Source organism: Felis catus, chromosome X (genome assembly GCF_018350175.1).
Source record: "Felis catus isolate Fca126 chromosome X, F.catus_Fca126_mat1.0, whole genome shotgun sequence".
NCBI lineage: Eukaryota > Metazoa > Chordata > Mammalia > Carnivora > Felidae > Felis > Felis catus.
Window position 1 is genome coordinate 10,462,699 of NC_058386.1, and position 25,019 is coordinate 10,487,717.

General features: G+C 47.4%; 1 protein-coding gene across 12 annotated transcripts; it reads left to right on the top strand.

The window, feature by feature from the left end:
• The first annotated feature begins 1,367 nt into the window (after nt 1-1,367).
• Nucleotides 1,368-24,211, top strand: RAB9A (RAB9A, member RAS oncogene family). 12 transcript variants are annotated; one of them, XM_045051345.1, is made up of 6 exons: nt 1,368-1,536; nt 4,999-5,088; nt 16,947-17,039; nt 17,517-17,544; nt 17,968-17,998; nt 23,102-24,211. In XM_045051345.1, the coding sequence occupies exon 6, from the start codon at nt 23,133-23,135 to the stop codon at nt 23,736-23,738; it is 606 nt and encodes a 201-aa protein (XP_044907280.1). In that variant the 5' UTR covers nt 1,368-1,536; nt 4,999-5,088; nt 16,947-17,039; nt 17,517-17,544; nt 17,968-17,998; nt 23,102-23,132; the 3' UTR covers nt 23,739-24,211. The 12 variants fall into 12 exon arrangements, with proteins under 12 accessions (XP_044907280.1, XP_044907279.1, XP_023105175.1 ...); XM_045051343.1 differs by lacking the exon at nt 17,968-17,998 and adding an exon at nt 18,038-18,162 and having other exon boundaries at nt 1,369-1,536; XM_045051344.1 differs by lacking the exon at nt 17,517-17,544.
• The last annotated feature ends 808 nt before the right edge of the window (nt 24,212-25,019 follow it).

Genomic DNA, 25,019 nt, shown 5'->3' on the forward strand with positions numbered 1-25,019 from the left:
ATTATTTTGTGTTTAAAATAAGATAATGAATATCTCTTTCCACTACCTACTTTCAACAGATTTGTATTTTATAAACCTTTGCTCATATTTCCTTGGGGAAAAATTCTGCATGGATAAAAATAGATTTTTAAAAAATTTTTATTTGAGGGGCGCCTGGGTGGCGCAGTCGGTTAAGCGTCCGACTTCAGCCAGGTCACGATCTCGCGGTCCGTGAGTTCGAGCCCCGCGTCAGGCTCTGGGCTGACGGCTCGGAGCCTGGAGCCTGTTTCCGATTCTGTGTCTCCCTCTCTCTCTGCCCCTCCCCCGTTCATGCTCTGCCTCTCTCTGTCCCAAAAATAAATAAACGTTGAAAAAAAAAATTAAAAAAAAAATTTTATTTGAGAGAGAGCACGCTAGCAGGCGAGAAGGGCAGGGGAGAGAGAGAGAGAGAGAGAGAGAGAGAGAGAGAGAGAGAGAGAGAGGGAGAGAATCTTAAGTAGGCCCCATGCTCACCATGAAGCTCAATCCCATGACCCTCGTATCATGACCTGAGCTGAAATCAAGAGTTGGGATGCTCAACCAACTGAGCCAACCAGGTGCCCCAAATAGATTTTTTTAATAAAAGAAAAATTCATCTAAGCTCAATCTAGAACTCAATCTTTATTACATTTTCACAGGTATTCTAAAATTGTGTTTTATACTTGCAAGAAACTCTCCTAAATATACTTTTTCTACTGCTGAATGAAAAGACTACATTAGATCGTTTACCTGGAAGTGACTCCCTAAAAAGGCAGAGGTTATTTCATGATCGTGGGCCCAGCAAATCATAAAAGTGAGGCCCTTCTCTTGCGATATAAACAAACTAAATCCACCCCACGAAATATATTGAGAGGTCACTGAAAGGTCCCTCGGGTCTCCAGGGACATGTATCATAAGAGCGATGCACTCAACTCCATATATAAAGTGAGGAACTGAGAAGAAGCTTTTCCAATACAGCCTTTGCCCACTGCTGCTTTATATTTAGAGCTAACAGAGGCAGCATTTTAACAAGATTACGGAGAAGTTTTAAATTTAATTTTAACGATGCCTGTTAGGCCACAATATCACAGCTGTTTCCATTTTCCATCCAGCCGTTTGCACACTCGTTTTCTTACGGTAATCACAAAAGCCCGATTGTGCTGATGCGATCTGTTTATGCCCACGTTAGTAAACTTCTAAAGATAACTAGGATTCCGTGCCCTCTCTCGCTGGAACGCAGCCGAGCACACGAGGAGCGGCGGATCCCGGAGGGGGGGCGGGGGAAACCACGGTTGAGCCAGGGGACAGGCGGTCGGGGAGCGAAGGTGAGGGCGGGGCGTACCGCGGCCTCGAGGCCCCGCCTCCCCGGGCCCCGCCCCGGCCCGCCGCCATGTTGTTCCCTTGGTGCTGGACGTGAGCCGCCGGAGTCGGACCCGGGCAGCGCCACCGCCTCCTGCCCGCCCGTCCCCGACTTTCCCTCCTCGTTGCATCTGGACGGGCCGGCCGCGAGCTCCCGGGCGTCCTCTGCGTGGCCACGAGGTGAGCGGAGCGCGGACGCCCCTCGGGGCGGGGGCCGGGGGCCGGGGGCGCCCGCGTCAGGGTCCGGGGCGGGGGGGGGGCCCGTGCGCCCCGAGTGCGGCCTGGCCCTCGGGCAGCTGGGGCGCGAGCTGAGCGGAGCCGCGGGGCGGGCGTCGGTCCCGGGACGGGGACGGCTTTTTGCCTCCTGGCTCCTAGTGGACTGACGCAGGAGAAAAGACGAGTTCCCACACCCACACGACCCGGGGAGAGGGACACACACCCTAGCGCGCGGGGACCCACGGAGAGACGCGCAAACATCTGGAAGACGCACGGGGACACACGCACACACACCCGGGGCAAGAGCGATCCACAAACACCCGGGGCGCACACAGACCCAAACAGCCAGGGAGAGAGACACGTACACACGTACCCGGGGCCGGGGTGGGGGGGGGGGGAGACGGGCGCACACACAACCCGTGGGGAGACGCGCGCGCGCGGAGAAATACGCCCAGTCCTCTGGGGACATACAACAGAACGCCAGCCTTTCCCCCGACCCTTCGGGGACACCCGTGCACACACCCCAGGCCACGCAAGACCAAACCGTACCCCCGAAGGATTAATGTAGACGAAGCAAAGGCGCTCGCGCGTTTTGATTTGGCGACCTCTGCCATGCTGCCTCGGTGAACATTTGCCCTGTTAAGACCAGTCCGGTGAGGGCTTTGCAGTGTTTATAAAGCCACTTCTAGGGGCTGGAGGCAGTTTGGGGCGTTATCTGATGGCGACGCCAAGCTAAGGTTTCAGAATCGTGTTCCTTTCTTCCAACCTTGTATGTGGAGAGGCGAGATGAGAATTTAAAGCGCCGGCCAAATCGTTGGGGAGGTATTAGTCGCCTTTTTGTTGTTGTTTTTCCTTTTAAGTGACGATACATCCCGTGACCACGGTTCCTTTGAGGAATGACTTTTCTGCTAGTTTCCAAAATGTCATGTGACCACGGGCTCTTTATATAATATTTCAGCGACCCGGGAAAAATCAGTAGCATTTGATTGCTTTTTTTCAAATAAAAGAAACTTTTCACACGTTTGTCTGTCTCTGGTCCCGTCGTGATGGAAAATCCCTAACTTCTCTGTGATCTCAAAAACTGTTCCGTGGAGCCAAACTGTAGAGATGAAGGAAACGGAGAACTGTTCAATCGGGGACTTTTAAGAAGGGTGTGCGTAGTTTCTCTTTCAGAAGCTTCTGTTGAAATTGATCATCGCGACTTGTCTGTAACTCTCCCTATGGTCTGTAGATTCCCAAAGCGAAGACGCTGGGTGCTTTCAGTATTTCTGTGCAGACACCGAAGTAAATGCCTCTTTCTTTATACGAAACACTTTCTGGCTTGGTGACTTATTTTGGAGAGTGTTCTGATTTGGGGATATTTGGGGTTTGTCGTTTGTGAGGTCAGAGAGAGTAGACCAGAGAAAAGCTAAGAGCGTCGTTGGCCTCGACTCCCTTGGAAGTTGGGGAAATAGTTTAGTGCCCTTCCTCTTTTCCATCCTCGATTGTCTCTTCCGTTTCTTCCTAACCCCGCCACTCCTCCCATGGGGGCTACAGTACGCTGGAGGCCTGAGGCCAAGTTCCTTTGGTTCTAGAAGCTGATTTTTAGCCTCCCCTCATTTCTTACCATTGCTCGGGCAGTCTCTCTGGCACTGAATGTTATGTGCGTATAAATCGTGTTCGTCCTTCATTTTATTTCATTCTCCCAACGTTTCTGTGGTGTCAGCTCCATTTTACTGATGAATTTGCTGGGAGGTGGAGGAGGGTTAGGTCTGTTTCCCCGGGTCACGCAGGTAGTGAGAGGGCAGGGCAAGATCCAAAGCCAGCCATAAGTGAGTTCTAACCCCAGGGGACATTTGACGGTGCCTGGAGGCATTTTTGGTTGACCCCCGAGAGGGAGAGAGGCTGGCATCTAGTGGGTACAGGCCCGGGTGCTGCCCAGTGTCCTGCAGGGCGTAGCACAGCCCTCGGCGACACAGTGGTCTGGCCCCAAATGTCACTAGTGCTAGGGGCGAGAAACCCTGCTTTGCAGCAGTCTGTGTAACCCTGGGGCTCAGGTTCCAGCGCTTCTGTAGTTCTTCCAGTGCAGTGTCATTTTCCTATTGAGGATACCTCCTCGTCATTTTAAGAAAGAGCAGTAGGGAAGGTTTGAGAACTTGGAGAGATGTCCCTTGACCAAGAGGCTTATTCATTCATTTGAAAGATTAAGGAGTGAGCAAATAATTTCTTTTTTAAAAGATTTTTTTAATGTTTACTTATTTAGAGGCGGGGGAGAGAGCGTGCACCCACATGAGTGGGGGAGGGGCAGAGAGAGGGAGACACAGAATTGGAAGCTGGCAAAGCAGGGCTCGAACCTACGAACCGTGAGATCATGACCTGAGCTGAAATCGAACGGTTGACCAACTGAGCCACCCAGTGCCCCCCTCCCCCTTTTTAAAAATATTCTTTTTTTTTTTTTTTTTTTAGTTTATTTTTGAGAGAGAGAGAGAGAGAGAGAGAGAGAGAGAATCCCAAGCAGGCTTCTCACTGTCATCACGGAGCCCAATGTGGGGCTCAAACTCACAAACCTGAGTGCGAAACCAAGAGTGAGACGCTTAACCCACTGAGCCACCCAAGTGCCCCAACCCCCACCCCCTTTTTTTTAAACGTTTATTTATTTATGTTGAAAGAGAGAGAGTGGGAATGCAAGCGGGGGAGGGGAGGAAGAGAGAGTCACAAGCAGGCTCCATGTTGTATCTTACACAGGGCTCTATCTCATAACCGTGAGATCATGACCTGAGCTGATAACAAGAGTCCGACACTTAACTGATTGAGCTACCCAGGCGCCCTGTGAGCAAATAATTTCTGATAGCAGAATCTTTTCTTTTTAAGGCAGAAGTGTCAAAAAGGACTTGAGAACAATTCAGAGCTGTTGAAACAGACTGAGGGGTTTGGTTTCCGTATTACTGCAATTGTCAGTGAACAGTCTGTTTATGGGCAATCTGTCGGGCACTGATACGGATGTGCTGGTGATATGAAGGGCAGTAGGCAGTGCCCAACTCAGCGAAGCTTACAGTCTAATCACAAGCGTAAGAGCAGGTTCTCACTTTGTCCTAGAACAAAATTTATTGCCTGGGCTCCTGAGGGTGGGGCTAGGTGTCAAAAAAAAAAACCAAACAAAATAGCTACACACCCACACACAGGTACCTGAAGGGCATTTATCGTGGGGTGGACCTACATGAAATGGGGAAGAGTTGATGCGTTTTTGATAGGTTTTTAGGTTGACCGCGTGTGAATATTTACAAGAATCCAATCGAGAAGCCATTCTTGTTGGGCATAAAATTCTGCCGTAGATTTTAGCCTTAGTAGACAACAGTTATACGTGCGTTTTTATCGTTGAAATCAAGAAAGGAATGATGACATTTTTTAAAATGGCTTTTGCATCGTTTTCTTTCTGGTGTCTTCCAGCCATTTTCACCACACCCGTCTAAGACCGGGCCCTTCAGTATATACCTCTTCATTTTGGTGGTGGATGTAACTACTGGGTGAACTTTGGGGGTAAGTGATTGAGAGGAGGAGTCACACAGGCTGGGCTCTCCTTTTCGGAATCACTGTGAAAGTGTTATTCATGCAGTCAGCATGTGTCTTTTGTGCATAGCTTTGCTTTTGACTCCGTGCTGCTGGACAGTGTGTTCTTTGTTAGTATATTTCTCTGCCTCTTAACAGGAGTTGTCTCCAGTGGGGCAGAGGGGATGCTGAAGTGTTCACCTCAAAGTGATTCCTATCACACGGGCTCTAACACCGGGATCCGCGTTCTTTCCTGATCGCAGGGGTCTTATTCTGGGAAGGGTCAAGAGGAATCGGTGCAGGAAGAACATCCATTCGGCCTCCGACGAGTCTTGCTCCATCTGTAGTTGGCCTGCCGCTCTGCCCAAGCTAGGTCACCCATTTCTTTCTTCGTAAAATGAGATGGTTGTGCTTTATAACCTCTGTGAGATTATATGACACCCGAGTGGAGACATCAAATGATTGGCTTCCAAGTAGTTCTGCTTCAGGCAATTTGCTAGTTGAGCAGCCGGAGGAAATCAGGCAAATAGAAGTGTGCATGTGTTTGGGAAACGCGTCTCACTTGAAAGCTAACTAGGTAATAAATTGGTTAGTCAAAACCGAGGGCCGGAAAACAGGGCTTGTGACTAAGTAGGTCATCAAGAGAGAACATTTATTCGGGGATTTGGGGGGTGGGGTGTGAAGTCATAAAACGCCTCCGCCTCCGGGAGTTTGGAAAGCTGTGATGCAGATGTAAGGTCAGGATGCCTGAGGGAGGGGGGCCTGGGACTCCCGGCTGTGTAAGTAGGTGGGGGAGGCCTGGCTGCCTCCTGCTGGGAGAGGTGAGGCCTGCGGGGGGCGGGGCGGGGGGGGGGGGCAGAGAAATCTGGTTCCCAAAGTGAATCTTGATATGGTACGGTTGTGAAAGTTGAACTCTGGGTATGTCCACATGCTGTATTCTTCCGTTACTGTTTGTTAATTTGTGACCACGGCGGACTCAGGGTTTAGAATCCTGTTGCCTGTGGTGAACATAGAGAGGACAGCCAGAAGTAAATGGGCGTAAGTAAGGTGACCGCGCGAGACACATGGCTTCGTATTTTGAAAGAAAGATAGAAATGAAACAGGCAGTCGAGGTTTCACATCCCGGCCTCACCGAAGCCAGCTCGTTTCAGGGTGGCGAGTCTGGACACAGACGCCACTTTCGTCTAAGGCCCGGTGCCTTACGAGTCCATGCTGTTGTTTGGCCACGGCCGGAGAATCGGCGTGGAACAACTTGACGTCTTCATTCCATGGCCACATTCATTATCCAGGTGTGGGGGACGGCGGAGCAGTGTGAGCCAACAAACTGAATTGGCGGTTCAATGTAAACTAAACTGTCTTAATTCCAAGTTCTTGTGAATTGGACCCGGTTTTTGGGTACAGAGTCCAAGCTGGTTTTCAGAACGTAGTTTTCGGAAGAGTGGTTGCATCATCAGTGTTCGAGAAGCCTGGAAAAAGCCTTACAGATTTCTTTCCAGAACTCGCTGTGTAGAACACTTAGAGGAGTGTTGAAATGACGTAACAGGCTCAGGAAAGTCAGAACTCATTGGGCCGCCGTGTGCAGCTAGGCGGCTGCTATGGTCTGTGCAGTTTCACACGTGTGTATTTCATCAGCGCTGTGATGGGATGGACATACTGGAAAATACCTACTTGGTTTAGTCGGAAGTCAGAACAGAACAGTGGAAGAACTGCTTGAGGACCACACGTTGGTGAATGCAGAACATCTGGAATGAGTTCTAGTATGCTCATTTCAATTAAAAAAAATTTTTTTTAACGTTTTGTATGTATTTTTGAGACAGAGAGAGACAGAGTATGAACGGGGGAGGGTCAGAGAGAGGCAGACACAGAATCCGAAACAGGCTCCAGGCTCTGAGCCATCAGCACAGAGCCCGACGCGGGGCTGGAACTCACGGACCGTGAGATCATGACCTGAGCCGAAGTCAGACGCTCAACCGACTGAGCCACCCAGGCGCCCCTCTCATTTCAATTTTTAAATGTTAATTTATTTTTGCGAGAGAGACAGATAGCAAGTGGGGGAGGGGCAGAGAGAGAGGGAGAGACAGAATCTGAAGCAGCCTCCAGGCTCCGAGCGGTCAGCACAGAGCCCGACGCAGGGCTCGAACTCACAAACTGCAAGATTATGACCTGAGCCGCCCAGGCGCCCCTGAGTACTAGTATTCTTAAGTGAGGTTTCCTAAGTTGTTGTTTTGGAGCAAACAGCTGCCACCCTCATACCCTGTTCCACATTAATATTTGAGCAGTACTTGATTTTTATCACACCAGCCCTGGAAAACCCAGCTTTGCAAAGCTAGCAGCGTCCTCGACCGGAATGTCCGATCTAACGTGAAAACCGTGAACCCCCTCGGGCGCCGGCCTGCGTGGTGCCTTGCAGACACTCAGCTCTTCGGTGGTTCCTGCAGAAATTGAGAAGAGCCTGCCCTGCCCCTGTTGCCATGCGGACTGTCCCTTGACCCTCCTTCCCCTGTCCCTATGCCTTTATCCCCATCTTCTGCTGCACATGCTTCTTTAGTGGAGAAGGGAACCGCCAGGTGTGGAGCGGGTGACCGTGGGCTCTGCGGCCTTTCAGGACAAACCCTTGTGCTTCCAGCCCGGCCAGCCTGTCTCGGTAAGCGTCCACAAGTGCCGGCGTGCTTCTCTCCGGCCTGTGCCTCTTGGAGTCCGCCCCAGGAATGGGCTTTCTCATTGCTAGATGCTTCTCCCACAGTTAGGGTTCCTTGCCTCTTCAGTTTGTCATTTACTGGAACATTTGCTTCCTACCCCAATTTCATTGCTCTCGTCTACAGTTGTACCCTCTTGTCTTTTTGGATTAGTATGTTTTTTAGATGTTTTCTGTCATTCGGTGGGAGTGAAGGGAACATGTGGTAGACCCGCCCCGTTCAAGTAGACTGGGGGAGGTTACTTAATCTTTGTGAACTTGTGTTTATCGATACATAAAACATTGATATAAAAAAATCAACTTGCAGGTGATTTGAAGGTGCTGTATGCCAGGTACCTAGTAGATACTCAGTAAATAGTGGTGGCGAATGATACTATGGTCGTAGCATTTGTTATTTGAGCAAACAAGACAATGGCGGTAGGTGGGGAGGAAGTAGACGCTTTCTTGTGTGGGTGAACGGAGAAGACAAAAGAAGAAAGAGATTTTTCGAAGTGGGGGATATAACTCGCTTGGTTTTGTAGATGTTGAATTTGAACTGCCATCAGCGTACCAGGCGAACATACTATAAAAGGGGTTGGAATTCTTGTCCTGAGGAGGGGGACTTCAGGAATCACTGGGTTTTATAACGGCAAGAAGTGGTTTGGGAAGAGGTAGGGGCTTCCGCCTTGCCACATACCTGCTTTAAGAGCTTGTTGGAAGAGGGAGCCATCTAAGTTGCAGAAAGCTAAGGGGCGTTTTATGGACCATTAACTAGGAAGTATTTTCAAGGTCACTGCCAGGCTGTGTAGACCTTAACAGAGGCAGTAATGGAGTCCTGGTTAACACTTGCGGGTCCCACCTATGCCTCCAGCTAGAGAGAGGTGTGATACTTCCTAAGACCCTTTCCCAGTTGGGCCTATGGTCCCTTATTTGTTTAAAAACAAAGTCTTGAGTACCCTTTGAGATTTTATGTCACGTACATCCAGACAAGTGGCTACATCTGAGAGAATTCACTGCTTACTAGGTGGGCTTCCTGTGGGAACACTGGTCAACTGTGAAGGTGTTTTCTGGAAGCGTGCATAGCCAAGTCCTAAGAGAAGCACTTTTCTCTTTGCTGTAGGGCTGCATGTACCTTAGGGCGTTTGGATGACGACTGAGGAGAAGCCCTTGGACTGGCATTTAGGAGGCCTCTGGTCACTTCTGCTGCCACTCATGGGGATGGAGAAGTTGGCAGCCTGTGTGGGGAGAGAGGAGTAGAGGGGCGGTCAGGTGTAGAGGTGAAACATACTGATGGCAGAGTAAGTTTGGGCTCGGGAGCCTTTTCGTAAGCCAAGTCCGCTTCAGTACCTTGGTTGGGGCAAACTGGGGCATGATTGATGGAGAAGTGGGATGAAGTGAACTTTCCCGAAAGCCGCCTGCAGTGCTCTTCCGTTTCTTCTGCTTTTGACCTGGTGCCAACTCCCCCGCAGAATGGGAGCCCCTGGTCTAGTTGAGTCCTACATGCTAGACATATAGCTGTCCTCTTGAAATACATCTTGGGAAATCCCCGTTCCTCTTACTTAATTTCTTAACAGCCAAGAAGTTTTACTTTGCTGTGGCTTCACGTCTTGTGGGCATTGTTTGTGTACTCACTCTTCCCTGGGCTTCTAGGCGAGTTCTCCGGCCCTTACCCTTTTCTGCTCCAAATTACAGACCCCTGGTTTCTTATCTGACTTGAGGAGGCAGTCAGTGTTCTCTTCAGTTACAGCAGATCGTTGCAGATCACATTTAATTTGTGTTTTGTTGCTTTAATGCATTTTTCTAACATGCATATTGAAGTTCATTTCTTTCACAATGCAGTCTCCTTCCGGAAATACCTAGCCAGAATTTCCAGTATTTCTATCTTGTGCCCTTTATCCATTCCTTTGTCTTTGAATTCTGCCCCTCACAGTGCAACCTTCAACTATCCCTACTCTTTTCTTTATTATTAAGCACTTTAAGTGCCTTTCACAGGTCAGTGTCTTATTACAGGTTGATTTACGCGTGTTCCTTTTCAGGACCTCATTAAACAGAACAGAACAAAACAGAATCCTCACTTCCAGGATTAACAGTTTCCCATGAGTAAATCTGTTCACTGAACTGCCACAGTTCATGGTCAAAGTGTAATATTAATAAAGTCTCACAGGTGAGGGGGAGCATGGGGAAATGGTGATGCCAAGTAAAGACGAAAGTCTGGAGGGTGTTAGGAGTTACACAAATGGATCACACATGATATACAAATGATGTGGGGGTGTCTGGCTGGCTCAGTCAGTAGAGCATGTGACTCTTGATCTCAGGGTTGTGAGTTTGAGCCCCACACTGAGGGTAGAGTTTACCTGAAAAAATGTGTTAATATATCTATAGATAGGTACATATACATACTGAGAGATACATACATATGCATATATATGTATATATATAATGTAAAAGCGCACACAAATGATCTGGACATGTATTGATCGTTCCAGATCCTTTAACAATCAGATGAAACCCTTTGTACTCTTTCCGGAGAAAAGCTGAAGCACACGCTTGCGTCCACACATTCATCCTTGTTTTCACGTGTCATTCTAGGAGGTGCGTTTTCCCCCTGCAGCTCCTTCATGGGCTCCCAAGTAAGCACTCTGTACCCACACTGTCCAATACTCATGTAGCAATTTAAATTTAAACCAATTAAAATGAAATAAAATGACAAGTTCAGTTCCTCAGACCAGTCCCATTTCAAGCGGTCAGTAGCCACGTGTGCTTGATGATCAACAGATTAGATGGTGCACTTCTAGAATATTCCCGTTGCAGAAAGTTACGTCCGACCGCGGTGCTGTGTGTTCTCAGGATGGTTTAAGAAGACTTGTTCCTTAACCTCGCTTTCCCCTCCACTCGCTCTCTCTCCACCACTGTTAATGATTAGTTTGTATAGCTAACTACAGGGGTGCCTTGTTGTAAACAAAATTGTGAGTATATGTTTCTTAGAAGTTTAATTAGAGGACTTATCTTCAAAAAAGAGTGCTTATTGAAACGAGTTCTTTGAACAGGGTGTGCTGCTCTGGCATCGTGATAGTGTAGTTTGGTTTACAGTTTTTTCCTTCTCACTTTCTCTGGGCTCAGTGGTCGGCTAGGTAATTTATTTCAGTTGGCAAGTTATGCCTCCAAGTTGGTCTCTTCCTATGGTATTTTGCTTAATTCTTCTGTGTGTGTGTGCGTTCGTGCGTGCGTGTGTCTCGACCTGTTGCTGTAGAGCTAGAACACCCATTAGACTTAGAGACTTCCTTGGCTTGCTTCTTGCTCATGCATTTCAGCAAGACAACCCAGGAAGACTGGGAACAGAGTGGAACTGATTAATTAGGCTGTTAAGTGAGACACACCGATATTAAACCACAAGGAAATGAACACAGCTCTAAGCGACAATAGACATCATTCAGGGATCATCCGTGCTTTTGTTTCCTGGGTTAAGTTCCTTTCAGCCTCAGAGTAAGTGGTATGTGTCTAAGTAGGACATTCAGGGTAAATGCAAAAGGAATGTGTGAGTTTGAGGGGAAAAAATGTTCCTAAATTTAAACCAAGAGTGATAAATTCAATTTGAGTGTTTGGAAGTGAGAAGTAGTCAAGGGGTTACAAAGTATGTGTTATGTGTTCCAAATCTGAAATTTTGAGAAGAGCAGTTCACAAACTCAGCCTACTCTCCTTTTGGCCGCTTATTAGAGGAACGTTGTTTTTTAATGTTCACCAGCTCCCTGTTGCAGTCAGAAGTACTTACTTTAAAGCGGCGTTTTTGTTAGACTTGCAAGTAAGAATCAATTTTTTGGTCCCTTCCCACACAATGTAACAGACTTCAAAAATAGAATGGGGGAAGAACTGATTGAATAGAGAAACAAAGAGTTGTTAAGTGTGGAAAGTACGATTAGAAGAATAAGAATAGAATAACGAGAATAAAGGAGGAAGTAATTTACTCTTTGTTCTCGATTTTGCCTTTATTTGCTACCTCACCCCATGTAAAGTTTTGTACGAGATGTTGCAGAACCAAGAAAGGACAAATGAATGGATGGAATTAGGTGTTGTGTGTCCTTCCCAGGGAGTTGAGTTTGTAGTTAGGAAAGAGACAGATTTGAGACTGACAGTGGTTAGGGTGTGAGTGAAAGCTGTAATCCGGTGGGGATGGCGAAGAGAACCATTAGGCTTTTGGGGCCACAGCGGGCTTTTTGGGTGAGGTGATCTGAACGAAGCCTTTGCGTGACCAGGATTTTCATAGCTCTGTAGGTGTAGGGAGGGAACTCCCAGGCAAGGTAAACTGCAAATGCCTCTGAAGGGTGTGGGGACAGTGACTTGTAGGGATATAACTGGGACATGCTTGTAAATGAGGTTGGATGGCACTGTGGATGCCATGCTCAAGACCTTTATTTAATAATAATAATGAGGAAATAAATGGGGTTAGTTATCTGTTTAGAATGGAAGCAGTTAGATCTACAAACAATAAAAAACATGTCTGCCTTTAATCCCTGCAGGCATTCCTAGTGGAGATTTAGATATTCTCCGGGCTTGGATCTGACCCTCACCCCCCCCCCCCCCCTTATTGTAGTATATGGCTTCGGAAACCAGCAAGGGGTTGGGACAGGCCAGCGAAAATGGTACTGCCGATAAACTGCCCTTAATAAACAACTGATAGTTAAGATAAGAAAGTACACAGCAGAAAGATGGGAAAAATCGTGTTGTAAAAAGAAAAGGGTTGACATGCAAAGCTCTCTTTTTACCTTTAGTTTTGAGGGCTCTTCCAAAAACATGGTTCATTTTCTTTCCTGCCATGACCTACTTCTCCATTTTCCCATTCAGAGTAATGTGTGCTGTATACAAGTGTGTTTGTGCCAGTACATGGTATTGTAGCCCTAAGGGACCTATTGTGTGCATAACTGGTTTCTTTAAAAGGACACTGCTGAAGGGACAAAGAGATCCTTTGTGGCTTTGCATAAATCTGATTTTAGGGTCTTATTGCTAATTCTTAGGCCATATGCATACTATAGTTTTTTTTTTCTTCCAAATTCTCATTTAAATTCTAGTTAACTATTCTTTAGATATAACTCACATAGCATACAATTTACCCTTTTAATGTATACAATTCATTGGCTTTTAGTATATTCACAAACTTGTGCAGCTCTCACCACTAATTCCGGGATATCCACCCCCCCCCAAAAAAAAAAAGAATCCCCGTACCATTAGCAGTCACTCCCTATTTACCTCTCCACTCCCATTTCCTGGAACCACGAATCTGCTTTCTGTCCATGGATTTACCTATTGTGAACATGACATATAAATGGAATCATGTAATACGAGGCCTTTTGTGTCTGGCTTCTTTCACTTATTGGAATGTTTTTGAGGTTCATCCACATTGTTGTCTGTATCAGTACTTCATTTTTATGGCTGGTTAATCTTCCATTGTATGGATACACCACACTTGATTATCCATTCAGTTGAGGGCCATTTGAATGGTTTCCACTTTTTGGCTATTATGAATAATGTTGCTGTGAACCTTCATGTACAGGTCTTGGTGTGGACTATGTTTTCATTTCACGACCAGGGGAGGGGCAGAGAGAGAGGGAGACACAGACCCTGAAGCAGGCTCCAGGCTCCGAGCTGTCCGCACAGAGCCGGAGGTGGGGCTCGAACTCTTGAACTACTAGATCATGACCCGAACCGAAGTCGGATGCTCAACTGACTGAGCCACCCAGGCGCCCCACTTTATGTTTAACTTTTTGAGGAACTGCTGGTCTGTTTTCCATTATTGCACCATTTTACGTTCCCACCAGCCGTGTATGAGGGTTCCAGTTCCTCCACATCTTCCTCCTCAACACTTGTTATTGTCTGTCTCTTTCATTGTGGCCATCCTGGTGGTATGAAGTGATGTCTCATTGTAGTTTTGATTGGCATTTCCCTACCGGCTAATGATGTTGTCCGTTTTTTGCCCATTTAAAAAAATTTTTTTTTTTTTTTTTTTTTTATTGATGAGTTGTAAGAGTTCTTTATATATTCCGGATACAAGTCTCTTATAAGGTACGTGGTTTGCAAATGTTTTCTCCCATTCTGTGGGTTGTCTTCACTTTCTGGATAGTGTCCTTTGAAGCACAAAAATGTTAAATTTTGAGGGGTGCCTGGGTGGCTCAGTCAGTTAAGTGCCTGACTCATGATGTCAGTTCAGGTCTTGATCTCATGGTCATGAGTTCAAGCCCTGTTTTGGGCTCCACGCTGGTCATAAAGCCTGCTTTAAAAAAAAAATTAAAAAGTTTAATTTTGGTGAAGTTCAGCTTATCTTTTTTCCTTTTTTTTGTGTCATCGAGTTATTTTTTAATATAACCTGAATTACAGAAAAATTTAGGAAGCCATTGTACTTGAGGTCTGGTGGATAGCAGTATTTGAAGAAAATTTAAAAGAAAATGATTTCCGTTTCATTTTAATTGCAGCATACAGTCAAGGTTAGGCTTTAAGGGAAAATGAAGCTTTAAAAAGATACTTTTGATAAAAAAAAGTGACTTTGCAATCAAATCGAAACTTTGAAGCTTGAACTCAGTATTGATGGTCTGGGTTTCTTGCAGACTTTCATATAAACTGTAAGCTTCTATATGGTGTGATGGCGGTGCGCGTGCTATTTTCTCTCTCGGCAGTAGCCCGTTTCTAACCGTCCCGCGTCCCCGTGCTTCCTCGGGGCTGCAGGACACCCCCAGTTAGGCGTTTAGGGCATCGGCATTTGCCGTACCGTTCACATTTTTGCAAGTTTTTTTTTCTTTTTGAGATGATTTGAGAAGAGTATAGGGATATATTTTTTGCTATAGTTGAGAAAATTGATAACTCGGGGGAAAGTATGGGCATTTTTATGATGGTATAATGCGTTTCCACAAAACCGAACCGTTTTAGAGAGTGTGATTCCTTTTTATTAGGCATGTGGGCATGGCGATCTCAGCATCGTTACCTCTGCACTTGGAGGTTTGTGCAGGGTCTTAGGAATGTGGGGGGAGGCGGCTTCGGTGGGGGATGAGCTGCATCTACAGGGGTGAGCACGACTTAAGGAGCAAGAGGAAGAGTTCAGAGGGAGCGAGGTGAGGCGCAAAGCCTCGGTGTGAACGTTTTGCTACAGGATCCCCCGCAAGGCACGAAAGCCAGTTTGCAGTCCCAGAGCCGGCCGGTGCCATCGGTAGTCGAGGGATCTAAGGGCATCCACTGAAGCTCTACCCGAGGCCGTCCTCTTCCCCTCCCCTCAGCCACTTACCTTTGTGGACTCCATGTCCCATCAGGTGGCCCGCTGCCGGAGCCGTCTCGGTGCTGTCGTCGTCGTGAGGGTGGCGGCAGAAACCCTTCCCAGGCCCTGCCTGAAGCCGCTGGGCCAGGCTGCCTCGGCCCCGTGGCCCCGTCCACCTTTCTGAAGTTTTCTCCTCCTGCTGCTGAGCTTAGCCTGTGATCAGACCCACTTACCCTGGATCAGATCCCCCTGCGGCAGAATCAGAGCGTGGTGAGGCTGCGCTCTGAGGACCAGCATGTGGCCAAAACGATCACTGAGGCGTGGCTCGGGAAGAGCTCACCCTGGAAACTGGCGGGGAGGCTCTAACGCACTTGAACACACCAGTTTCCCTCTGGCCTTGAGTCACTGAGCAGCGGGCGACGCAGCTGGCGGCATCACAGAATGGTGGTGTACGGAAATGAAGTCCCCCGGCGCCCGGGATCACGTGTGGCCCCCTGACATGTCACACGTGGGGCCTGGGCCTGAGGGAGCCACGGGTGTGCACACGGCGTGTGCCCCTCACCGAGGGGGACTCTGGGCAGAACCCCCCACGCTGTCTAAGCTGTGCTTCGGTTTTTGGTTGAGGAGGAACAGTTGCACTGTCTACCACGTACCTTTCATTTGTGGGTCTTGCCACGTTGTAACGCATACGGGTTTGCGTGCCGGCTGTCACTTCCCCCAACCCCAGGTTGCACAAGGCAGTGACTAGGTATGGCCCCATCCTCAGTGTCTGGCACGCGGGAGGCCCCACTAAGTGCTCGCTGAAAAACTGCTTTCCCGCTCGTTCCATGGAACTTCTGGGGAGATGCTTCAGAGTTCTGCAGACATGTCATTCAAAACATGATTAAACTACTGAAACGCTGTTAAAACTTAGCCACGGTTAGATGCGCTTTATTTATATCACATGCTAATGGATTGAATACTCCTAGTCTGTCAGGTTAACCTGTTTTGTTCTAAGGTTTATTTATTTTGAGAGTGTGCACGTGTGGGGGCGGGGGAGGGGCGGAGAGGGCGGGAGAGAATCCCAAGCGGGCTCCACGCCGTCAGCCCGGAACCCGACACGGGGCTCGATCCCATGAACCCCATGAGATCATGACCTGAGCCAAAATCAAGAGGGACGCTCAACCGACTGACAACCCCCCCCCCCCCCCCCCCGCCGCGCCCAGGTTAACTTGTTTTTGTGCAGCTGTTGAAATAAAGCAAACAGGTGAAAGACCCTTAGCTCTGCAGCTGCTTATTTTCATTCCACCTGCAGCTAACATTCCAACAGCTAACAGGAAACCTTCGCAAATAACTGCAAAGGCAGCTGTACCTAAGGGGTGAGTAAGTCAGCTGCCTTGACATCTCCCTCCCCGCCTTTTCCTACCTGTGTGACCTCGAGCAAGGTCGCAGACCTCTCTGAGTCCGTGTCCTATTCTGTGATGTAGGCGTAGGGAGACACTTGAGAATGGATGCCGTGAAGCGGAGTAAATGGCTTACGGGCTTCGTCCGTGTTAGCTGTTGTGCTTGTTGTTGCTGTCGTTATCGTATCTTGAACCCCAGATGTCAGCATTTTGTAGACTCTCATTTATTTGTCGATGGCATTTATAAGTTACGAGCTGCTGTCTGTAAGTTCCACAGAGATGCCCTGTGCTTAAAAAAGATGTGTGTGGGGGGTGTAAAACTTTTGGTTTAGATCAAGAGAGGCTGGTGCGCTAGCCCAGCTTCGCATAGGCAGGCCGTCACTCCGAAACCTTCACATTGAATTTGGTCTCTAGGGCTTCCTCGTGTTTGCCTGCATAATCCTCTTTATTTGTTCTGCCCGGGGCTCTTAGTGCAATTTGATGTGAGAGATGGTCGTGAAAGAAACCAGCCTTTCCTTAAAACCGCCTGTGAAGACTTCTTCTTGTGTTTGTTCCACAGAAACTTCCTGCGCTCCTATCATGAGCCTGGCACTTTGGTGAAACGCCTTTCCCTTGTCCATGTCCCAGTGACTCTTCCCAACGGTCCTAGGAGGTGGGTACTGTTGTGGCCATTGTCCTGTGAGCTTCAGGAGGGCATGTAGCTTGGCCCGGGGTGTGTACCCTTGGCCTCTGTGCCAGGAACTGTTCTCCGTTCTGACGGTGGGCTAGATTCTGTTGCGGGAAAGTTTTCCCCTCTGCCTTGGCTGTCCAGAAGCTTCTGGACAATGCGCTGCCTTAGCCTTAGCCCAGCATTGCCTGTGTCGCATTGGTGCGCCTCCCCCTCAAGACCCTTTTTTTTCCCCCTTGTTTGTGCTCAGTTTATTTAATTCTTTGAAATAGGGTTATATTCTAGGCCCCTCAAAATGTGGGCAAGTTTTGAAGAATGAGTGAAATATTTTACATTTTCATCCTAATAAAATTTTATAGTTGTCTGAGTGTGAAACGTTGAAAAGAAGGGTGGGTAGGCAAAAAACTTCTTGAAAGAATGATGATTAAAGTGTAATATTGATTCTAGGATTTTTTTTTTTAGGCTGAGAAAGGTCATGGACAGCTTTCAGGTGTGGTTTTCCTTTTATTTTATTTTATATTTTATTTTATTTTAGTTAGATGTAGGCTCTTTAAAAAATTCTTTTTATGTTTATTTATTTTGGAGAGAGAGAGACAGTGCGAGCCGGGAGGGGTAGAGAGAGAGGGAGAGACACAGAATCTGAAGCAGGCTCCAGGCTCCGAGCTGTCAGCACAGAGCCCGACACGGGGCTCGAACTCACAAGCCGTGAGATCATGACCTGAGCCGAAGTCAGACGCCTAATCGACTGAGCCACCCAGGCACCCCACTGCTGGTCTTCCTTTTAAACGAAGAATCTAGCTGCTAATACAGCCAGATATTTATTTACATTTTAGTTTTTGTTTTTACTCTTAAAACTATGAGAGCAAATTGAAAGTGCATTGCTAAGGTGAGCTTCCTAATTTTTTCTTTGCAGATAATGATGCTGCTTGAACTGAACAATTAAGGTAACATTTATGACCTATGTAATATGCTTTCTTATTCAGGTTTCTTTATCGAATTTAGCTGAATTGTTAAAGTCATGTTTTAACCTTGGTGAGGATTATTATTATTGCCCTGGGGCAGTCATTCCAAACTGGGACGTATAAAAGACTTCACATTACGTTTTCAGGTGAGTTCTGAAAATAACATAACAGTATACCTTTATTCATTCAGCTTCTACTGAAGTTTCAAAGCATTTTACTATTTTTGGAAAAGAAAAGGGACATTTTTAGGGTCTGTAAGCCAATTATGGTTATGTTCTTGTGTAGCTTGTCTGAAGCTAGCTTTTGTTCGATTCAGTGGGAAAGAAGATAGTTTATATAATTATCTGTATCACGTGTATGCCTGTAGACAACTGTACCATGAGAATCAGAAATGGTTGTATATAGCTTAGTTGTTTTAGCGAATGCCAGCATACTTGCAAATAGGATGTCCGGGAGGCCCCAAATCATACGTGGGAAATGTACAGAATCGTACCCTCCTTCCTGGTGCGTGGGTCCAGCATCCCCCAAATTTGTTTAATCAGAGTAATGGCACAAACTAGGAGATCCTACATTATTACGAAAAAAGAAAAGAACTGTGTCAGAGTATCCTGATAAAATGATAAATGGCAAATCGCAAGGAATTTCTAAGGCTTAATTTGGTAGATACGTGCAACCGGTCACCGGGGTGGAGGTTGTTAGATTGCACCGTCTGGTTTATAATTCGATGTGGAGATCCTAACAACTCAATGAATGCCGTGCGGTAAAACTTTGTGTCTGGTAAAATAATTGGAGACTTACTCGAATACTGGGATGAATGGTCTTTGGGAATCACGCACATCTCTTACGTCCTCATACCACAGCATGGGACTTTTGTGTTCACGTATCTTGGAAATCTTGTGAAAGGAACAACCTCGGTCGGGATGGGGGCCTCCGGGGAAGGTTCCCAGTGTAGGTGGTGGCGGTGCCGCGTGGTTCCGAGGTGGTTGGGGTGAAGTGGGGCAGGGTCACCAGCAGAGGAAGCAGCGTGAGCCGGGGCGAGAGGCAAGGGAGAGCCTGGGAGCCGAGCGAGTGGAATGGAATTTCAGTTCCACCCGACCGTGCGTTTCCAGATGACTGAAGCCAAAGATGGGGAGCCAGGCTAGGTGTCTTGTCTTAGAAGTTGGACTCCGATCCGAATGTCTGGAGAACCACCGAGGAACGTTAAGGATGGAGCATTAGCCCAACGCTTTCCCCATGTCAGAATAGCTGGTGTGCATTTTTGGTTTTGTTAGGCTTTTTTCTATAAATCGAAACTGTTTAGGCAGGATTGCAAAGAATTAAGCCAAGGGACCGATTTATACATGTGTCCCCGACACATGTCCCCGACACCCCGTGGGGGGGTGGGCGGCGGGCCTTGAGACTGTCTCAGTTTCCCCTCTAACACCAACCTAGTTTGAGCTTTGAGCAGAGTGATACTTTGAAGTCAAAAACGTCTCCAAGAGGTATGTGCTTCGATTGCCTCACAGTTTTGTTAGCCGGCTTAAATTGTATCAGTTGTAGTGGTAATTAGTAGAAATGTAAAAGAACCAGTAAGAGGGACAGGTTGCTACAGGTTTTACCAGAATCGTGTAACATGTAGTTGGGAGCGCAGAATTCTTACACATTACAGGAAGCGTTTAATTTCATAATACCGGCTCACATTTGCACATAACCAGGAGGTAGCCAGATAATGTTTACTGCACTGATTTTGCAGATTCATCCTAGTCAGTTTAACCATTATTGTTCATGTCTTCATTACCTTCCCATTGAGGGATTCCCAGCATGCACTTTCATGTTAGTGACCATTTTTGCTCCAGAACTGTACTGGTCACTACAGTCATTGTGTCTTTAAATGTGGCTATTCAAATCAGTTACAATTTAAAAAAAAAATTAAAATTCGGGGCACCTCGGTGGCTCAGTCGGTTGGGCGTGTGACTTCGGTTCAGTTCGTGATCTCACGGTTCGTGAGTTTGAGCCCCATGTTGGGCTCTGTGCTGACGGCTCAGAGCCTGGAGCCTGCTTTAGATTTGGTCTCCCTCTCTCCCCCTCTCCCCTCCCCCCTCTCCCTCTCCCCCCTCTCCTCCCCTCTCCTCCCCTCTCCCTCTCCCTCTCTCCCTCTCCCTCTCTCCCCCTCCCCCGTCCCTCTCCCCTTCTCCCCCCTCCCCATCCCTCTCCCCCTCTCCTCCTCTCTCCCCCCTTTCCCCCTCTCCCCTCCCCCTCTCCCCCCTCCCTCCTCTCCCTCCCCTCCCCCTCTCCCTCTCTCCCTCTCCCTCCTCCAAAAATAAACAAATAAAAAAATTTTTTTAATAAAAAATTAAAAAAAATTAAAATTCAGTTCCTCATTCCTTTCAGCCACACGGCAAGTGCTCAGTGGCCACATGTGGCTAGTGGCTGCCATACTGGATGGTGCAGATGGAAGAAGATTTGTTAGTGCTGCTTCATAGGTGGTCTTCTTTTACAAATTTTAATATACTTAAAAGCCACGGGGCACCTGGGTGGCTCGGTTGGTTGAGCATCAGACTCCGGCTCAGGTCATGATCTCGCGGTTCGTGAGTTCGAGCCCTGCATCTGGCTTGCTGCTGTCAGCACAGAGCCTGCTTCTGGTCCTCTGTCCCCCCTCTCTCTACCCCTCCCCTGCTTGTTCTCTATCTCTCTCTCTCAAAAAGAAATAAACATTAAAAATATATATATATATGCTTAAAATCTATATAATAGTAAAATATTTACAGATTAAATGATGTAATTTGATTTAAAATCACTGGGGAGAAGGGAGAATGGGGAGTTTTGGAAGAAACAGTATTTGCCATAAGTTGATAATTGGTGAAGCTAGGTTTAGGATCCACAGAGTTTCATTTATATTCTCATTCAGAAATTTTGTGTATGTTTGAAATTTTCCATAATAAAGAATGAAAACAGCCCTTAATAGGAACAGTGCTTCTGGCAGCACTTAAAAGTAGCCATCTGGGGGCGCCTGGGTGGCGCAGTCGGTTAAGCGTCCGACTTCGGCCCGGGTCACCATCTCGCGGTCCGTGAGTTCGAGCCCCGCGTCGGGCTCTGGGCTGATGGCTCGGAGCCTGGAGCCTGTTTCTGATTCTGTGTCTCCCTCTCTCTCTGCCCCTCCCCCGTTCATGCTCTGTCTCTCTCTGTCCCAAAAATAAATAAACGTTGAAAAAAAAAATTAAAAAAAAACAAAAAAAAACAAAAGTAGCCATCTGTAGGGGCGCCTGGGTGGCTCAGTCAGTTGAGCGTCCGACTTCGGCTCAGGTCACGATCTCACGGTTCGTGAGTTCGGGCCCCTCGTCGGGCTCTGCTGACAGCTCAGAGCCTGGAGCCTGCTTCGGATTCTGTGTCTCCCTCTCTTTCTTCCCGTCTCCCGCTCATACTCTGTGTCACACTCTGTCTCTCAAAAAATGAATAAATGTTAAAAAAAAATTTTTTAAAAGTAGCCATCTGTAAATGGGCATCTGAAATCCCACCCCACACAGGCTGCTGGGAGAGCTTTAGTCCTGAACCTGGGCTTCCCCAGAAGGGTGTGCAGAGCACCACATTTTTGTTTAAGGTTTATTCCATTCCCTCTCAGAACACATGAGTGGCAGCCCAGGCTCACATTTATTAGGAGTTGGAACTGCCCAAATGAGTCTTGTGGGCAGAATGTGCTAGATGACGATATGCTATTAAAAATTCTATTGCTGCGGGCGCCTGGGTGCCTCAGTTGGTTAAGTGTCTCTTTTTTTATGTATTTCTTTTATTTTTTTAATTTATATCCAAATTAGTTAGCATATAAGCGTCTGACTCTTGATTTCAACTCAGGTCATGAACTCCTGGTTCATGGGATCGAGCCCTGTGTCACTCTCCGTGTTGACAGCGTGGAGCCTGCATTGGATTCTCCCTCTCCCTAGCTCGTTCTTTCTCTCCCTCTCTCTCAAAACAAATAAATAAAAAAAGTTAAAAAATTCCAGGGCGCCTGGGTGGCTCACTCATTGAACATCTGACTTTGGCTCAGGTCATGATCTCACGGTTCATGCGTTCGAGTCCCACATTGGGTGAGCTCGAGCCCCGCTGTCTCTCTCTCGCCCTGTCTCTCTCTCCCTCCCTTCCCCTGTCTCTCTTTCTCTCTCTGCCCTTCGTGGGATTCTCTCTCTCTCCCTCTCCCTTTTTCTCTGCCTCTTGCTCACTTACGCCTTCTCTCTCTCTCTCTCTCTCTCCAAAAAAAATTCCATTGCTGCTGGGGTGCCTGAGTGGCTCAGTCAGTTAAGCGTCCAACTCTTGGTTTTGGGTCAGGTCATGATCTTAGACTCACAGTTTCGTGAGTTCGAGCCCTGCGTCAGGCTCTTGGCTGGCAACAAGGAGCCTGCTTGGGATTCTCTCTTTCTCCCTCTCTCTCTGCCCTTCCCCCACTTACACTGTCTCTGTCTCTCTCAAAATAAAAAACTTAAAAAAAACATTCCTGCTGACATTAATGTTAGCAAACTCCAAATAGCGTTCCTAACGAAGAGAATGGAGTCCATTTACTCGGTCGATGGCTTATTTTTGTTCACAGCCAGATCAGTCCGCTTCTGTCTCTGGTTTCCTGGTTACCGGCTTCTATGGTGATAGCATTGGAAGAGAGAAAGGGGAGGTCATTGAGGAAACCCCTGGCACAAGACGAAAGCCATCGGCAAAACCGTCACTGTGCCAGCAGAGGGCCCTTGGAAGTTGTCACGGACACCTGCCTGCTTCGGTCTCCTCCTGCATCTAACACGCGGTGGCAGGGCTTGAAGTGAGGAGAGGGGAGTGGTTGAGAGCAAGGTCTTCGGGGTGGCCGTTGGCTTCGAGTGCCCGCCTCGGTCAGCTGCGACCTGAGAGGGCGGGGAAGAACGAGGCCTCACCGCCATAGGGAGCGGCGGTAGGGCTGTGCCTGGTACACGCTTGAGCGCTCAGTACGTGACCGCTCTTGCTACCCGATGACTTTCTGTGCAGAAAGGAGTGGGGACTCTGCGTTCTGTTTCCCTCGCGCGGACATCTGTCCGCTCGTGCGTGGCAACGTGCGGGTCGGAAGGAATGTAATGGTGCCTTTTTATTTTACAGGGTTCTAAAGTCAAAGATCTTGAGAGTCATAATGGCAGGAAAATCGTCGCTTTTTAAAGTGATTCTCCTTGGAGATGGTGGAGTTGGGAAGAGCTCTCTGATGAACAGATATGTGACCAATAAATTTGATACCCAGCTCTTCCATACAATAGGCGTGGAATTTTTAAATAAAGATTTGGAGGTGGATGGACATTTTGTTACCATGCAGATTTGGGACACGGCCGGTCAAGAGCGATTCAGAAGCCTGAGGACGCCGTTTTACCGAGGTTCTGACTGTTGCCTGCTCACTTTTAGTGTCGATGATTCTCAAAGCTTCCAGAACTTGAGTAACTGGAAGAAAGAATTCATCTACTACGCAGACGTGAAAGAGCCCGAAAGCTTTCCTTTTGTGATTTTGGGTAACAAGATTGACATAAGCGAACGGCAGGTGTCCACCGAGGAAGCCCAAGCCTGGTGCAAGGACAACGGCGACTATCCTTACTTTGAAACAAGTGCAAAAGATGCCACGAATGTCGCGGCAGCCTTTGAGGAAGCAGTTCGAAGAGTGCTTGCTACCGAGGATAGGTCAGACCACCTGATCCAGACCGACACCGTCAGTCTGCACCGCAAGCCCAAGCCTAGCTCGTCCTGCTGTTGATCGTTCGGGAGGTCGCCCGTGCGGTGTAACCAACTCCCGCACGTACATGAAAACACGGGCTGGGGACGAGAATTAGCGTTTGCAGCAACGGACCATCCACTTACAAAATTAAACTAACCATGTTGCTGCCTCGTTAGTGGGTGGGAGGAGGGATCGATCCATCCACTCCTGGAAGAATCAATTTACTCAGTAGTGGCACCTTACACTTGTAATTGGTAATGGTTGTCTAATAACGTTTAATTTAAATACGTAAGTTACAGAGCTAATAAATGAAATGATCGAGACTTTAATTATGATTAAAACAAAACACTTGAATATTCTAGAAGTTACTGGTGTTTTTTTTTTTCCCCTGGGAAAATGGAGAACTACTTTTTTATGTGTATATTTTATGTAATTAGCAGTCAATTCCTGGTTGAGGGAGAAATATTCCCTAAAGCAATAATGTTCAGTATTAAAGATGAAAATCAAATGCATTTGTGTTGCAGTTATTTCATGACTTCTTCATTCTCTTTAAAATCACTGAGGTGTTCATATTTTTATTATTTTTTAAATTTTATTTAAATCCAAGTCAGTTAACATCTAGCGCAGTAATGGTTAAGTGTTTCACATGTTGCTTCTCCACATCACAGTCGGGCTCGCTGGTAACCAACCACTCGTCATTTGCGTGCCACATGTGTGCCCCCAACCCCACCCCAACACAGAAGCGCACTTTGTCACTCTTGGAGGAAATCCTAAGGCTTGTTTGTCCTTTGTGTGAGGGTAAATGAAGACATCTTTTGTTTGGTCGCGTATTTAGTGCCTTCTCCATCATTGAACGTTGTGCAGGGATTTGCTCTCAAGGAGATATTTTCATCCTCGGACTTACTGATCGAGCGGCTCGCAGTCTTCCGTGGATAAAGTTCACATGCTGCGCCGTTTGTGCCTCTGCCGTCCTCCGGAGGCCAACTCCACCTGCTGGGGGTCATCAGGGGACCTGCCTGGGCAGGGCTGTCGTGCGCTACTCATTGGGAGCCACTGAAAAAGCGTTACCATCATCATTCAGTAAGCTAAGCTTTTGAAAGTCTAATTTCCTAACAAACTGGCTCTAAGCAAAACATTTTAACACGTTGAGTTTGGGGGGATAATGTTCTCAGGTTAGACAGAGTTGTAGTTTTTTTTCAATCTATAAAAAATGCATTCCCTCCCCCCGCCGCCCCGGGTGCCTGGGTGGCCTAGTCGGGTGGCCTAGTTGGTTAAGCGCCCTGATTTGGGCTCCGGTCACGAACTCCTGGTTCATGAGTT

Bases quoted from the DNA above. Each gene is read 5' to 3' on its own strand.
- RAB9A (XM_045051345.1), top strand. From the start codon at position 23,133: ATGGCAGGAAAATCGTCGCTTTTTAAAGTGATTCTCCTTGGAGATGGT.